At 39.7% G+C, this 16543-nt stretch overlaps 1 protein-coding gene and 1 long non-coding RNA gene across 3 annotated transcripts; both read right to left on the bottom strand.

Moving 5' to 3' along the window:
* Window positions 1-1786: 1786 nt before the first annotated feature.
* LOC134320010 (uncharacterized) lies at window positions 1787-4100 on the bottom strand. Its single transcript, XR_010013598.1, has 3 exons — window positions 3987-4100; window positions 2133-2233; window positions 1787-2019 (listed from the first exon to the last, which is right to left on the bottom strand). It is a non-coding gene; the product is annotated as an uncharacterized LOC134320010 (long non-coding RNA).
* Window positions 4101-6769: 2669 nt separating this feature from the next.
* Window positions 6770-16543, bottom strand: si:dkey-239i20.4. 2 transcript variants are annotated; one of them, XM_063002145.1, is made up of 8 exons: window positions 16412-16543; window positions 15518-15706; window positions 14359-14524; window positions 12461-12603; window positions 11102-11301; window positions 10472-10827; window positions 9505-9577; window positions 6770-7885 (listed from the first exon to the last, which is right to left on the bottom strand). In XM_063002145.1, exons 1-8 carry the CDS (start codon window positions 16541-16543, stop codon window positions 7843-7845), a joined length of 1302 nt encoding a protein of 433 aa, XP_062858215.1. In that variant the 3' UTR covers window positions 6770-7842. The 2 variants fall into 2 exon arrangements, with proteins under 2 accessions (XP_062858215.1, XP_062858214.1); XM_063002144.1 differs by lacking the exon at window positions 6770-7885 and adding an exon at window positions 8249-9407.

The raw sequence follows: 16543 nt of genomic DNA, 5'->3' as shown, positions 1-16543 counted from the left end.
TTCCACTTCATATACCAAACTGACATTAAAGCAGATGCAGTAAATGTTGAAAATACCCAGAGATTGTACAAATGTTGATTATTTAGCGTTTAATATTTCATTCACTGCTGCCTGTCCCATAGGAGAACATGACAGCGCCGGTGTTACGGAGAATTCAGTTCCCCCTGTTTCCCCTTTAACGCGCATGTGCAAAAATCATGAAGTTTTTTTCAGTCGCTTCATTGAGCGTCGGTTTATTTGGAATATGTGTTTATAGCGGTATGTTCTTTTCACATTTCATGTTGTATGTTAGGTAGTTTGTGATTAAATACATACTTTAAAGTATTGAATGAACTACTGTCAGAGGTTTTATTGCTCCACCGCAAGTCAGAGGTTTTCACACTGCTGTCTAACAACTAGAATTAACGTGTCAGATTTATTTGTAAATATATCCTAATACAGGACATGCTCTTATTCACACACTAGTTTAAGGTTATTCATCTCAGCTGCACTACCATTTACTTTCAAGAATAGTTTCATTCATGGTGATCTCTCGTTCATTTAAACTTCACAAACTGCATCCATGTGATTTAAAATTAACAAACAGTATGTAGAACAAGTTTAACCTATAGACCAGTCCATTATACTAACAACACAGGGGGGAACACATTTACCTGGAGACCTGGGGAATATGGTTCCCCACATGTATATCACTGTGTGTGTAATTATAAAACACTACAGTGATGCTGGTGATGTATTTAACTGTTGTTATTATGTAGAACAAGTTTAACCTATAGATCAGTCCATTACACTAAAACACAGGGGGGAACACATTTACCTGGAGACCTGGAAAAAATGGTTCCCCACATGTATATCACTGTGTGTGTAATTATAAAACACTACAGTGATGCTGGTGATGTATTTAACTGTTGTTATTATGTAGAACAAGTTTAACCTATAGACCAGTCCATTACACTAACAACACAGGGGGGAACACATTTACCTGGAGACCTGGGGAATATGGTTCCCCACATGTATATCACTGTGTGTGTAATTATAAAACACTACAGTGATGCTGGTGATGTATTTATCTGTTGTTATTATGTAGAACAAGTTTAACCTATAGACCAGTCCATTATACTAACAACACAGGGGGGAACACATTTACCTGGAGACCTGGGGAATATGGTTCCCCACATGTATATCACTGTGTGTGTAATTATAAAACACTACAGTGATGCTGGTGATGTATTTACCTGTTGTTATTATGTAGAACAAGTTTAACCTATAGACCAGTCCATTACACTAACAACACAGGGGGGAACACATTTACCTGGAGACCTGGGGAATATGGTTCCCCACATGTATATCACTGTGTGTGTAATTATAAAACTCTACAGTGATGCTGGTGATGTATTTAACTGTTGCTATTATGTAGAACAAGTTTAACCTATAGATCAGTCCATTACACTAAAACACAGGGGGGAACACATTTATCTGGAGACCTGGAAAAAATGGTTCCCCACATGTATATCACTGTGTGTGTAATTATAAAACACTACAGTGATGCTGGTGATGTATTTACCTGTTGTTATTATGTAGAACAAGTTTAACCTATAGATCAGTCCATTACACTAAAACACAGCTGGGAACACATTTACCTGGAGACCTGGGGAATATGGTTCCCCACATGTATATTACTGTGTGATGATTCTTTTCTTTTTTTTAGTGCAAACTACAGGCACACACACATTTTAAGAACAAAATATCTGTATTAGAAATTAGTGTTAAACTAAATTATGCATATATTACAATTATGCAAATATATAATAAAGAAATCCACCTCAATGCAAATTAAAACTTAAATACATATTTATAGCTTAATAGAAATATATATATTTTTAAACGAAATAAAATAAAATCTGGGATGGTGCCCTGGGATTGACTAGCATCACATCCATAGTGCACTCCTGCCATACGTCCAGTTTCCCCAGGAACAGTTCTGGATCCTCCACGGCCATGACCAGGATAAAGCAGTTACTAAACAGAAATGAATGATTAATTTACTATCTACTTTTTAAATAAACTAAAAGAGCAACATAAAATAAAATACAGCAACAAGCAAACTTTTTAGAAATAACGTCCCAGTTAACCTTGGTCTAATCTTCAGTACATGCCGGACAATGAAGGTCTTCCTCTACTGGTGGGTTGCCAACACATGACTGGTGGTACCATCTGTCACATCCATCACAGGCTATAATAGATAGATCACTTTATTAATCCCAGAGGGAAAGTCAAGGACATATATAATAGCATGGTGCAGTCAAAAAGCCAATAAAATTAAGGCATTATTACTATTTCTTTGGTACCACCAGTCATGTGTTGGCAACCCACCAGTAGAGGAAGACCTTCATTGTCCGGCATGTACTGAAGATTAGACCAAGGTTAACTGGGACGTTATTTCTAAAAAGTTTGCTTGTTGCTGTATTTTATTTTATGTTGCTCTTTTAGTTTATTTAAAAAGTAGATAGTAAATTAATCATTCATTTCTGTTTAGTAACTGCTTTATCCTGGTCATGGCCGTGGAGGATCCAGAACTGTTCCTGGGGAAACTGGACGTACGGCAGGAGTGCACTATGGATGTGATGCTAGTCAATCCCAGGGCACCATCCCAGATTTTATTTTATTTCGTTTAAAAATATATATATTTCTATTAAGCTATAAATATGTATTTAAGTTTTAATTTGCATTGAGGTGGATTTCTTTATTATATATTTGCATAATTGTAATATATGCATAATTTAGTTTAACACTAATTTCTAATACAGATATTTTGTTCTTAAAATGTGTGTGTGCCTGTAGTTTGCATTAAAAAAAAGAAAAGAATCATCACACAGTAATATACATGTGGGGAACCATATTCCCCAGGTCTCCAGGTAAATGTGTTCCCCCCTGTGTTGTTAGTATAATGGACTGGTCTATAGGTTAAACTTGTTCTACATAATAACAACAGTTAAATACATCACCAGCATCACTGTAGAGTTTTATAATTACACACACAGTGATATACATGTGGGGAACCATATTCCCCAGGTCTCCAGGTAAATGTGTTCCCCCCCTGTGTTGTTAGTGTAATGGACTGGTCTATAGGTTAAACTTGTTCTACATAATAACAACAGTTAAATACATCACCAGCATCACTGTAGTGTTTTATAATTACACACACAGTGATATACATGTGGGGAACCATATTCCCCAGGTCTCCAGGTAAATGTGTCCCCCCCTGTGTTGTTAGTGTAATGGACTGGTCTATAGGTTAAACTTGTTCTACATAATAACAACAGTTAAATACATCACCAGCATCACTGTAGTGTTTTATAATTACACACACAGTGATATACATGTGGGGAACCATATTCCCCAGGTCTCCAGGTAAATGTGTTCCCCCCTGTGTTGTTAGTATAATGGACTGGTCTATAGGTTAAACTTGTTCTACATAATAACAACAGTTAAATACATCACCAGCATCACTGTAGTGTTTTATAATTACACACACAGTGATATACATGTGGGGAACCATATTCCCCAGGTCTCCAGGTAAATGTGTTCCCCCCTGTGTTGTTAGTATAATGGACTGGTCTATAGGTTAAACTTGTTCTACATACTGTTTGTTAATTTTAAATCACATGGATGCAGTTTGTGAAGTTTAAATGAACGAGAGATCACCATGAATGAAACTATTCTTGAAAGTAAATGGTAGTGCAGCTGAGATGAATAACCTTAAACTAGTGTGTGAATAAGAGCATGTCCTGTATTAGGATATATTTACAAATAAATCTGACACGTTAATTCTAGTTGTTTGACAGCAAGGCTGAAGACAGCAGTGTGAAAACCTCTGACTTGCGGTGGAGCAATAAAACCTCTGACAGTAGTTCATTCAATACTTTAAAGTATGTATTTAATCACAAACTACCTAACATACAACATGAAATGTGAAAAGAACATACCGCTATAAACACATATTCCAAATAAACCGACGCTCAACGAAGCGACTGAAAAAAACGTCATGATTTTTGCACATGCGCGTTAAAGGGGAAACAGGGGGAACTGAATTCTCCGTAACACCTGGTTTGTTTGGAACTATTGGAGAGTTACATGAACCACGTGACCGCGTAGCCGAGGTTATACCCGGCTATCCAGCGGCCAAATGTTTAACCTTTACCTTTACTAACTTAAAAAAAACACTGAGAATGAATTAATTTATTGTCTGTTTTACAAACTCTTTATCATAATCAGGGTCACAGTGGGTCCAATTCACTGGGCGAAAGGCAGAAAACACTATAGACAAGTCGCCAGTCCATCACAGGGCTAACGCAAATACACCGATCAGGCATTGTGACCACCTCCCTGGTTCTGCACTCACTGTCCATTTTATCAGATCCACTTACCATATAGGAGCACTTTGTAGTACAATTACTGACTGTAGTCCATCTTTTTCTCTGCATGCTTTGTTAGCCCCCTTTCATGCTGTTCTTCAATGGCCAGGACCACCACAGAGCAGGTATTATTTGGGTGGTGGATCTTTCTCAGCACTACAGTGACACTGACATGGTGGTGGTGTTAGTGTGTGTTGTGCTGGTATGAGTGGATAAGACACAGCAGCGCTGCTGGAGTTTAAACACCTCACTGTCACTGCTGGACTGAGAATAGTCCACCAACCAAAAACATCCAGCCAACAGCGCCCTGTGGGCAGTGTCCTGTGACCACTGATGAAGGTCTAGAAGATGACCAACTCAAACAGCAGCAATAGATGAGCGATCGTCTCTGACTTTACATCTACAAGGTGGACCAACTAGGTAGGAGTGTCTAATAAAGTGGACAGTGAGTGGACACGGTATTTAAAAACTCCAGCAGCACTGCTGTGTCTGATCCACTCATACCAGCACAACACACATTAACACACCACCACCATGTCAGTGTCACTGCAGTGCTGAGAATGATTCACCACCCAAATAATACCTGCTCTGTGGTGGTCCTGTGGGGGTCCTGGCCATTGAAGAACAGGGTGAAAACAGGCTAAAACGTATGTAGAGAAATAGATGGACTACAGTCAATAATTGTAGATCTAGTGCTTCTATATGGTAAGTGGAGCTGATAAAATGGACAGTGTGTGTAGAAACCAGGAGGTGGTTTTAATGTCATGGCTGATCGGTGTATATAGGAGTACCTGACTGCATGTCTGTGGACTGTGGGAGGAAACCCACGTAGATGCAAGGAGAACATGCAAACTACACACAGAAAGGACCCAGACCGCTCCACCTGGGAATCAAACCCAGGACTTTCTTGCTGTGATGCGACAGCGCTGCCCACTGAGCCACCACGCTGCCCCTACACTGCAAATTTCTTTCATATATTCAACTTCAATACCGATCAACACACCCATAAACGTTGGACGCAGGGCACAAATACACAATGTAGATGGAGCCAGTTCATTACAGAGCAACACAGTGAAATATTCATTTAATGTATGTTTTACGACCGCTTTATTTAATTCAGGGTCACAGTGGGTACGATTCACTGGCCTAAAGTATGGGAAGACCCTGGACAGGTCACCACATGCACCATCACAGGGCAAACACACACATACCTAGAAGGATTTCCAATAAACCTGGCTGCATGTCTTTGGACTGTGGGAGGAAACAAGACCACCCAAAGGAAACCCACACAGACACGGGGAGAACATGCAAACTCCACACAGAACAGACCTGAACCACTCTACCTGGGAATCAAACCCAGGACCCTCCAGCTTTGAGTCGACAGTGCTACCCACCGAGCCACTGTGCCTGCCATTCAACACAATCAAATATTAACTCAATTACTCTTACACACAGTAATTTAGAGACCAGTGTTATGCAAAAGCATTTGTCCATCACATAATTCCTTGTGTTTTAAATTTGTCACATTTAAATATTTCTTTTAACCAATTTTAATATAAAATACATCATGTGAAACCCCTCAACCCACACCTAGGTTGTGCCACCCTTGGTAGTAACAACTGCAATAACATGTTTGCCATAACTTGCAATGTGTCTTTTAGAGTGCAGTGGAGGATTGGCCCACACTTCTTTGCAAAATTGTTTTAATTCTGCTACATTTGAGGGTTTTCAAAAGTCTTGCCACAACATTTTAACATGATTCAAGGACTTTGTCTCTGCCAGTTTAGCTTCTTTTAAACCATTCAGAGCTGGACTTGCTTGTGTGCACCCAGCTGCACTTCAGCACTTCAGGTCATTAACTGATGGGCCAAGAATATCCTTCAGAAATTTCTGATAAAGAGCAGACTTCATGATTCTATCAGTTTTGACAAGCTGTCCTGGTCCTTTGGAAGCAAGGCTGTCCCAGACCGTCACACTACCATCACCATTTTGACTGCTTGTATGGTGTTCTTATGGTGGAATGTGGTGTTAACTTTGTGCCAAATGTAATAAGACACATGTCTTCCACCTTTAACTCATTAGTCCACAGAAAATAATCCCGAAGTCTTTGGGGTCATATAGATGTTTTTGGCAAATATGATTGTTGTTCTTTTTAGTCAGCAGTGACTTGCAACTCTCCCATGGTGCCATTTTTGCCCAGCCTGCTTCACATTGCCTGACAGGTTCTATTCAACAGGTCAGACATAATCATTGTTGGGGAAATTTTACCCAGCTGTAAATGTATTTTAAATTTTAACTTTAAGATAAAATTTAAGATAAAATAAGATAAGACTTTATTGATCACCTCAGAAAAAAATTAACTTGTTATAGCAACACAAGTTAGAATGGGAAAGAATAGATAACAGTTTAGAAGTGGAGAAGAAAGACAACTAAGAAAAAAAAAGTTAAAAAATTAAAACATAAATACAGATTTAAGAGCTGCCAGTTACACAACAAATTAGTAGTAGATAAAGATGCAATTACTTCTATACACAGGGCCAGGTCTGGCTCAACAGCATTTTTTCTACAATAAATTAAAACATTCTGTGTTTGCTTGTGTTATTTGTATGTAATTTTAAAAAATGGTTTGATAATCTAAAACTGTAAGTGTGACAAAAATCAGTTTTCAGTGTAATTATTGGTTAGCTAATATAATCTATTGTGACTGTACTGAAGTAAAGGGTGTTTGAGGAGGTTTATGGTGTATCAATAAATCTGTATAGTTTTGCATGATCATGCCTGAGCACTACAAAAAGTGGGTCAGGGTTTATTGCTACAGATAACAGGCCACTCTTATGCATCTGTACGATCTATAAAATCTCTGTCAAATACTATGTGGCTGCATGTATTTAAGTCAGCCAAGCACAAGTTTTGTGTTTGAAAAAATAACAGATTACCTTTATTAGGGTAAGCTCCTGCATGGTTGTTATAAAAAAATCTCTTGGCCATTATGTGAACATGTTTAGACACCATTGCTTTATAATTGTCATTGGGAGGTTTTTTGAAAATAGTTGACTAAAGGTTACTATTACATATTATATTACATATTCTAATCATATTTAGTACAAACACTTAAATTATGTACCTAGGTACAGCAGTTTCTATGCATTCAAAATAGATTCAATGATTGGCTGTTGTTCATACAGGCTGGGGAGCCGTATAGGGACCTCATAACTGATGCAGTTAAAACCTCTGCTGGCTGGTTGATGGCACCTGCGCATAGTCGAGGAATAATGAGTTGATCAGGGTGTGGCTCTCCGTACACAAAGCTGATCAGCATATGAACTTCCCTTGTGCAGGTGAAAAGATGCAGTCGGCATCGACTGCACATGTGTCGGACGGGGCGTGTGTCAGTCTTGCTCCCCTCAATAAGAAGTGGAGGTCAGCATCAGTAGAGAGGAAGTGTAATGCAATCAGGTAATTGGATACGACTAGATTGGGAAGAAAAATTGGGAAAAATGCAGAATAAAAAAAAAAGAAAGAAAAGGATGCAGCCTCTAAATCATATTTGCATTTCATTCCACACGGTCCCTAATTCCTTTATTCAGAATCCCCTGCAACGCCATCATGTAAAAGATAGCGTGTCACATTTACATGAATTTTTGACCATTCCTTTGCTTTTTAAAGTAACTAGCAAATGATTGAACTGCAGCCATGTTTTATATTGTGTTTGTAATATGGGAATACACGTGATTAAATGAGTTTATTGAATCTAATTTAATACTTACATAAAATGTAATTAAATGTATAAAATAAAATCAAAGCATTCAGACAGAACTTGTTTTGGTATTTTTATTTATATCTTATGTCATGTCTTTCTTTTTTTTTTTTTTTATTATCTATTTTTTCCCACTTTTCCCCCCCAATTTTTATCCCTATTCTAGTCATGTCCAATTACCCTGATTGTGTCCTCTATACTGATTCAACCCTTTTGCCGCTGACTGAGGACGCCACTCAACTGACTTGCGCCCCCTCCGGCATGCAATCAGTACAGCCTGCATTTTTCACCTGCACGAGCCGAGTTCATACACCGAGAGACACTGCGCACGGAGGGTCACACCCCCCTCAATGTTATTCCTCAGCCCTGTGCAGGCGCCGTCAGTCAAGCAGCAGGGGCCGCAGTCGCACCAGTTATGAGGACCTATGCTCCGACTCTACCCCTAACCCTGAACAACAGCCAAACGTTGTTCATACTGCCGCCCAACCCAGTCGGAAAGGCAGAGCTGAGTTTCGATACGATGTATTTAGAAACCCAACTCTGGTGCACTAGCGTACTTTACCGCTGCGCCACCTGAGCGGCTGACTGTGTCTTTCTTCCACCTGTTCAATGTCCAGGTTTCACATCCATACAGTATGTGACTACTGGCGAGACCAAGGCTTTCATCATTTGGTGATGGTACTAAGTGACCATCCCGTGGTGGGCTAGTGCATTAGATTGCTGCGCCACCTGAGCAACCCTCAAAATCTATTTAGGACAATCTATTTAAGTAACTGTAGGTAACTGTACTAAAAACAATATACAATACAATAATATGTTGACAATCACATTCAGCATACTGTCACACAAATGTCAGCCTTGAAATTTGATTGTTAATAAAGATTTCTTTTCTTCTGTGCAGTGCAATGACAGCAACAAGCAGAATAACCCCTCCTGTCAAACTAAGCCAGTAAGTTAGGCCAGAAGATTCAGGCCCTGGAATAGGACGCGTCATTAGTGGCTTGGTCACACGCTTCCACTGGGTAAGGATGGCCTGGCGCGCTCCACTCCACTGGCCTGGCCCACACAGCCGAAACTGGTATGGTGTGCATGGACCAAAGAAAACATTTAAGCCCAAAACAGGGTCAGTCAGGAGCAACCACGAGAGGCTCGGGTGTACACCTATTTCCTGCGCAATGGAATCCATGTAGGGGATGTAATCCACCTCAAGTGCAGCTTTCTTTGGACAAGAGTATCTGTCAAAATCAAATAAAAACAAGTGAAAAGAAAAATAATGTCTGTAAAGAGAAAGATTTTTATTGGAAGTGAATGTGACAGAGAAAGTTACATTACCTTTGTTTGTTTGCCTTCCAGTCTTTCTCAGTGATTTTGAGCATTTTTGCTGCAGGGGGAAGATGATTCAAACCTTGAGGAAAAAAAAACATGAAAAAGAGAAATCCTTTTAACCTTAACTATACGATTATGCACTACTGTGCATACACGATATGGCTAAAAGTATTTGTACACCTTACCATGAACTTGTTGAACATTCCAGTTAAAAAACAAATGGTATACACACCGACCAGGCATAACATTATGACCACTGACAGGAAGTGAATAACACTGATTATCTCTTCACCACGGCACCTGTTAGTGGGTGGGATATATTAGGCAGCAAGTGAACATTTTATCCTCAAAGTTGATGTGTTAGAAGCAGGAAAAATGGGCAAGCGTAAGGATTTGAGCAAGTTTGACAAAGGCCAAATTGTGATGACTAGACGACTGGGTCAGAGCATCTCCAAAACTGCAGCTCTTGTGGAGTATTCCTAGTGTGCAGTGGTCAGGAAGGTAGGAACAGTGGTAAACCGGCGACAGGGTCATGGGCGGCCAAGGCTCATTGATGCACGTGGGGAGCGAAGGCTGGCCCGTGTGGTCCGATCCAACAGATGAGCTGCTGTAGCTCAAATTGCTGAAGAAGAAAGCAAATCCTTAAAGCTCCTAACTCATTGTTGTTTCTGTAGATGTCCCAAGAGGCAGTTTGGAATTCATTAGCACCCAAACATTCATGATTGTGTGTTCTGCTACTGGATAGCCTAGATGTTTTAACATCACAATAACATGATGAAACCTGACAATATCACTCTAGGAATGTCCCACATTAAAAAAAAGTAAGTAATCGTCTCTCTAGATTTATTTGAATCCCACTGTCTGTCTATATATGTTTTATGCACATCTAGCAGTGACTAAAATAGCTGAACAAAACTGGGTTTTAAAAACTGGCTATGTATTTTATATTAGAGAAAGATATTTGGTAGCATACCTGCAAAGACTCGGCAGGCCCATCTTGCTTGCATTTCCACCAGAGGCATTATGGGTCCTGAAGCATTAAGCAGCCCTATAAAGGCCATTGTAGGGTGTTCTAGGAACGGAGGGAAAACTCTCCTGAAAAGACTCAGTTCATTATGAAGCTCATTATTCATGGAAGATGATAAGAATGGAAAGGTTGCCATGTATCCAGTACAAAAGACAACTGCATCAATTCCCTTTTCTACAGCGTCATTATCAAAAACAACAGTTGAGCCTTGAAACTCTCTGATGTTTGGCTTCACCTCCAGTGCCCCCTGCAGAATGCGTCCTGGAAGGTCATCATTAATGACGGGCCGTTGATCAAGTATCCTGCAAGAGAAAAGAATAAAGCGATACAAGCTGAATAAAAGCGGGTAAAGAACAAAAGCACAGTAATTTATTGCTAGTTGTTTCCTGCTGTATTTTGTGGTGATGCAGTCATTTGATCTGATTGGCATTTTTACATTGTTTTATTTTTTACAGATTAGTCTATTTTTATATGATCTGTCTGCGTTTGTCTGGCACTGATGCTGTTCATTTTTTAGAAAGGACTATATGCCCATTTTGACACCAGTCTTAATACTGTTGTTTTGCTCCACTGCACCTGTGTCTGGGCTGCAGGCTGTAGAGTCTGTGGTTATATTTCTGGTTGTAGGATCTCTCTACTGCCCAGTTTAGAAGAGCTCGAGGAAACAGCTGAAGCAGCAGGGCATTCGAACGTGTCACCATCATTGTATCCAAAGGTAGGCCATTCTTGGCCAAACGGCCTACAACCCATGCTCCTTTACGTGTGCTCAGGAAAGTCTTAAGAGAAGAAAAGGATAGGAAACAAAAAATGTAGAATTATTTGTTAGCACTGCCACATCACCCCACTGCTGCGTTTTCTTCACTGGCTTCCTGTAGCTGCACACATTCTGTTTAAAACACTGATGCTCGCCTACAAAGCCAAAAATGGACCAGCCCCAAGCTACCTTAGAGGACTAATAAAACCCTGCTTGCAACCATGCAACCACCAAGCCACTAGTCTTGCTCGACTTGATCCTCCACCCAGAACTTGAGGTAGACAAGCATCAAGACTCTTCTCTGTACTTGCACCCAAGTGGTGGAACGAGCTTCCCTTGTCTGTCCAAACATCTGAGTCTCTCGCTGTCTTCAAAAGACGATTAAAAACCCTCATCACCTCTTTACTAAGCACTTAAGCTGACATGCACGCACTTACTAACGCTCTTATTTATTTCTTGCAAAAAAGACTTTGGTTCTAACGGGGTCTCAGCAGATGTATATTATTGGACTGTTGTCTACTTAAACTAGAGTATGGTAATGTTCTCTATGGAAGCATTTCTGTAAGTCGCTCTGGTTAAGAGCGTCTGCTTAATGCTGAGAATGTAAATGTAAAATCAAATCACTTTTATTGTCACGTCACATTAACACAGGTGTGAAAGGTGAGTAAAAATCTTGGGTGCACAGTCCCTCACAGTTTTAACACACATTAAATACAAAAACACACATTTACTTACATAAACTAGCACCATCTGTTTAACATATACATGTAAAGCTATAAATGTACAGATATACAACATTATAGTATAATCTACTGTGAGTCCGTTAATGTAAATGTTTTAAGTATTATTCCGGCATATAACATTCCAATTTAGAATCATTATATAATGTCCAGATGTGCAGGTATTGTACAGAATGAGTTATGTATATGTATGCAGGTGTGGTGGATTTAGTTCCAGTAAAGTGCAGAGTGCGGAATAAGTTGTACAAAGTGTGCAACTCAATTAAACAATTAAATCTCCAATGTCAATACAATTGTATTCTTTGTGTTGCTGCTACACAGATAAATGACTCAACAGATAATTACATGAATGAGGTGTACAGGTGTTCCTAATAAAGTGTCTGGTAAGTTATCATGTTCTTTACAAGCGCATATAAACTTTTTGACTTTTTTTGTACTTACTTTCTCTGCAACTCTACTGATCTCTACAGCAATATCACCTCCAGAGTTTCCAATCCCAATAACCACCACCTTCTTCCCAACAAACGGATGTGGATCTTTATACTCCCAACTGTGGTAGCACTTCCCTGAAAATGTGTCTATTCCTGCAGCACAAAAATATGCAAAGATGGGTGATATTAACCCAAATCTTATTAACCCAATTACCAAATTATTCTTGCAGACTGAATTTTGTAAAATAAAATGAAGAAGAATGTGTGAAACAGTGTGCAATATATCAAATTCAAAAAAGCATGATATTTACTAATTTACTGAAATTAAATATTCATTTATGCTACGTAATTATGTAATTGTAAGAGTTGTTTGGATTTTATTCCAAAGCTGTTCAGTTGCAGGCCATTGAAGTTTAAGTCTTTAAATCAAGCTTTCCTTTATGCCTTTATAAACCTTCCCTAAACTGGTGCTGCAAAGTTGGAAGAGTATGTAATATATTATGAATTCAATAAGTAGAAGGGGTGTCCCAATACTTTTGTCCATATAGTGTATTTAAGGTTACAATAGTACGAGCCAGGAGAAAGAGCCAGGCTGCACTACAAGCAAACACATGAAGATCAATTATTACCCAGAACTGACCTTGAAACAACAAGATGTAATAGTAACATTGTTATAGGGATGCATTTTAGCAGCTGGGACTGGCAAGGATTAGTGAAACTAGTAAACTATACTGTACACTGTATAAAATATTTTAGATTTTTTAAAATTATTTTCTTTATGCATTTTCTCCACTTTGTCTCCCTTTTTTTTTAGCACGTCCAATTGCCAGATTGCGTCATGCTTCCTCTCCACCAATGCCGATCCCTGCTCTGATTGAGGAGAACGAAGCTATCCCACGCCCCCTCCGACATGTGGGCAGCATGCTGTATGCATCTTATCACCTGCACTTTGACGAGTGCAGTGCAGCTCAGCGTTGTGTATGGAGAGACACACCCTGAGAGCACTCTTTTCTCACCTCTGTGCAGGCGCCATCAATCAGCCAGCAGAGGTCGTAATTGCATTGGAGATGCCATGTCATGGGAGAAAGACCCCATCCGGCTTAGTCCCACCCATTTCTGAAAAACAGGCCAATCGTTGTTCATGTGGCTGCTCAGCCCAGCCGGCAGGTAGAGCAGAGATTCGATACGATGTATTCGAGATCCTAGCTCTGGTTCCAGTGTGTGTTTTTACCACTGCGCCACCTGAGCGGCTAAAATATTTTAGATTAAACACCAAGATAAAAAAATTAAATGGTGTGCCGCTCAGGTGGCACAGCGGTAAAAACACATCTGTTGTTCATATAGGGGTGGGGTATTAAGCCGGATAGGGACTCCTCGTAACTGCGACCACTGCTGGCTGATTGATGGCGCCTGCACAGAGGCGGGGAAAGAGTGCGTTGTTCAGGGTGTGTCTCTGATTCGCATATATGCACTTGTAAATGTGGGTGACAAAATGCATACAACTGCTGCCCAAATGTGGGGGCATGGGTTAACTTTCTCAAATCAGAGCGGGGGGTTGGTATTACTCTACACACTGTGGAGAGAAAGCATGATGCAATCGGGCAGTTGGACACGCTTAAAGGTTGGGAGAAAAAGGGGAGAAAATGCATAAACAAAATATAAAAAAACAAAAACAAAGACCAAAGTAGACCAAGGAATGCTGACTGTCATGGACTTTTCATCAGATCTCTTGGAGTCCATGCCAGCTTGAGCAATGCTGTCATTACAGCAAAAAAGGGACATACCAAATACCAAGTAATTGTAAAATTCATGTACCTTTTTTATTTTATCATTATGCTGGCTATATGATTTGTAAATGAAGAGTATACACCCCATCCCTGTGTATATAGAAAAGTAGCATGCTCATACCAGGAAATGCTGAGAGTGGTGTAAAAGGGTGTGTGAAGTGGCCCGAACACACTAGAACAGCATCAAACACCAGAGTTTCTTCATGTCCATCTCTGTTTTTAGTTACAACGTCCCACTGACCCGAGCAAGAGAAGTCATGCCTTTGTGTCACACTGAGCACTTTGGTCTAAAACACACAGACACACACACACACACACACACAAACACACACACACACACACACGTGTCTATACTGTATGCCATGGTTTTACACTAATAAAAAAGGTTTTACTAATTTAATTTTCAATTAACAATTGTTTGTATGTACTTAAGTTTATTTTTTAAGAAATGTACATTTAAATGAGCCTAGGGTGGCATCACTGAAAGCTGTTAACTGCAAAAAACAGACTTCATTTAAGACTAACGGACATACAACAGCTTAACATTCTTAACCCTTACACTAATACTGAGATGAATGTATACTGCCCTTGTACTACCAGCATGACTGTATTTATTAGGCCTGATTTAACTGGTTACATTTGTCAGTTTTTCAAGATTCTCAGTGAGAGCTCTAAGCTCATAGGAAGGCTAAATGCCTATGCCTAGTGAGCTACAGTAGATCGTCTGTTGGATCGAACCACAAGGGTCAGCCTTCGCTTCCCATGTGCATCAATGAGCCTTAGACGCCCATGACCCTGTCGCCGGTTTACCACTGTTCCTTCCTTGGATCACTTTTGATAGATACTGACCACTGCAGACCGGGAACACCCCACAATAGCTGCAGTTTTGGAGATGCTCTGACCCAGTCGTCTAGCCATCACAATTTGGCCCTTGTCAAACTCGCTCAAAGCCTTACGCTTGCCCACCTGCATTTTTCCTGCTTCTAACACATCAACCTTGAGGATGAAATGTTCACTTGCTGCCTAATATATCCCACCCACTAACACGTGCCATGATGAAGAGATAATCAGTGTAATTCACTTCACCTGTCAGTGGTCATAATGTTATGCCTAGTCAGTGTATCTATTCAACATATTCAGTGAGAAATCATTAAATGGCCAGAATTACTGACATGTTTCTTTAAAATGTTTGTACACATTTTAACAGCATCATTTTACAAGCTAGAATCTAAATGTAGATAAAAAACAATAACAACAAAAACTTGTTGATTCATAATAACCTGAAAGCGAATATACTTGAGTAGATCAAAGTGTTCAGCATATAGTCTTAAATACTGCAGCAACTTGGAGTGGTGCATGTAGTTTGGGTAGTGTTCTGGCATGGGAAAGTCACTGTAGCACATCATTTCTTTTGACGTGTTCACGACCAGTGAGCGGTACATGCTGGACTGCTCAGCCTCTAGTGTCTCCTGCACATGTAGACATAATAAAGAGTAGCAATGCCATCAACAGTACTTCACATAATGATTACAATGCTGAACCTGATGTGGGTTTACATATTCAGTTATACAGTATATTAATTATGGCTAATTTGTAAACAGTGCAAGGTCAGTCATATTTTACTGATTCTGGTCATGTATATTTGTATTTGTATTAGTTCTTCATCCTTTCTTTTTCTTTTTGTTTAAATACTGGAAATCTACCTGTCTGTCTGTCTATCTATCTGTCTGTCTTTTTATCGATCTATCTGTCTGTCTTTTTATCGATCTATCTGTATGTCTGTCCGTCTGTCTATCTATCTATCTGTCTATTGTTCTATCTATCTGTCTGTCTTTCTCTCTATGTATCTGTCTGTCTGTCTATTTGTCTGGCTTTCCATCTGTCTATTGATCGGTCAGTCAGTCAGTCAGTCAGTCAGTCAGTCAGTCAGTCAGTCTGTCTGTCTGTCTGTCTGTCTGTCTGTCTGTCTGCCTGCCTGTCTGCCTGCCTACCTACCTACCTACCTTTTCTTTTTACATATAGGCACTTCACAAAAGCTCCAAAACAAAAATCCAAATGATCCAAAAATCCAAAAACATTTACAATTAGTTTGGCTACTATCCAAGCAACTGAGAATTAAAAGCCTTTTTAAAACTGCACATACTATAACCTCATTCCTACATCATAGAACCCACCTTAAATTTCCAGAGTCCTCCAATGTCATCACTGCTCTCAAAGCATACTGGTTCCAGACCTTCAACTAAGCAGCACTTGATGCAGGACAGTCCAGAACTGCCCCCTCCGATAATAGCCACACGCTGAGCCAT

Source organism: Trichomycterus rosablanca, chromosome 9, assembly GCF_030014385.1.
Source record: "Trichomycterus rosablanca isolate fTriRos1 chromosome 9, fTriRos1.hap1, whole genome shotgun sequence".
Classification (NCBI taxonomy): domain Eukaryota; kingdom Metazoa; phylum Chordata; class Actinopteri; order Siluriformes; family Trichomycteridae; genus Trichomycterus; species Trichomycterus rosablanca.
Note: the sequence above shows the minus strand (reverse complement) of the source record. Positions and strands in the feature narration are given on the sequence as shown.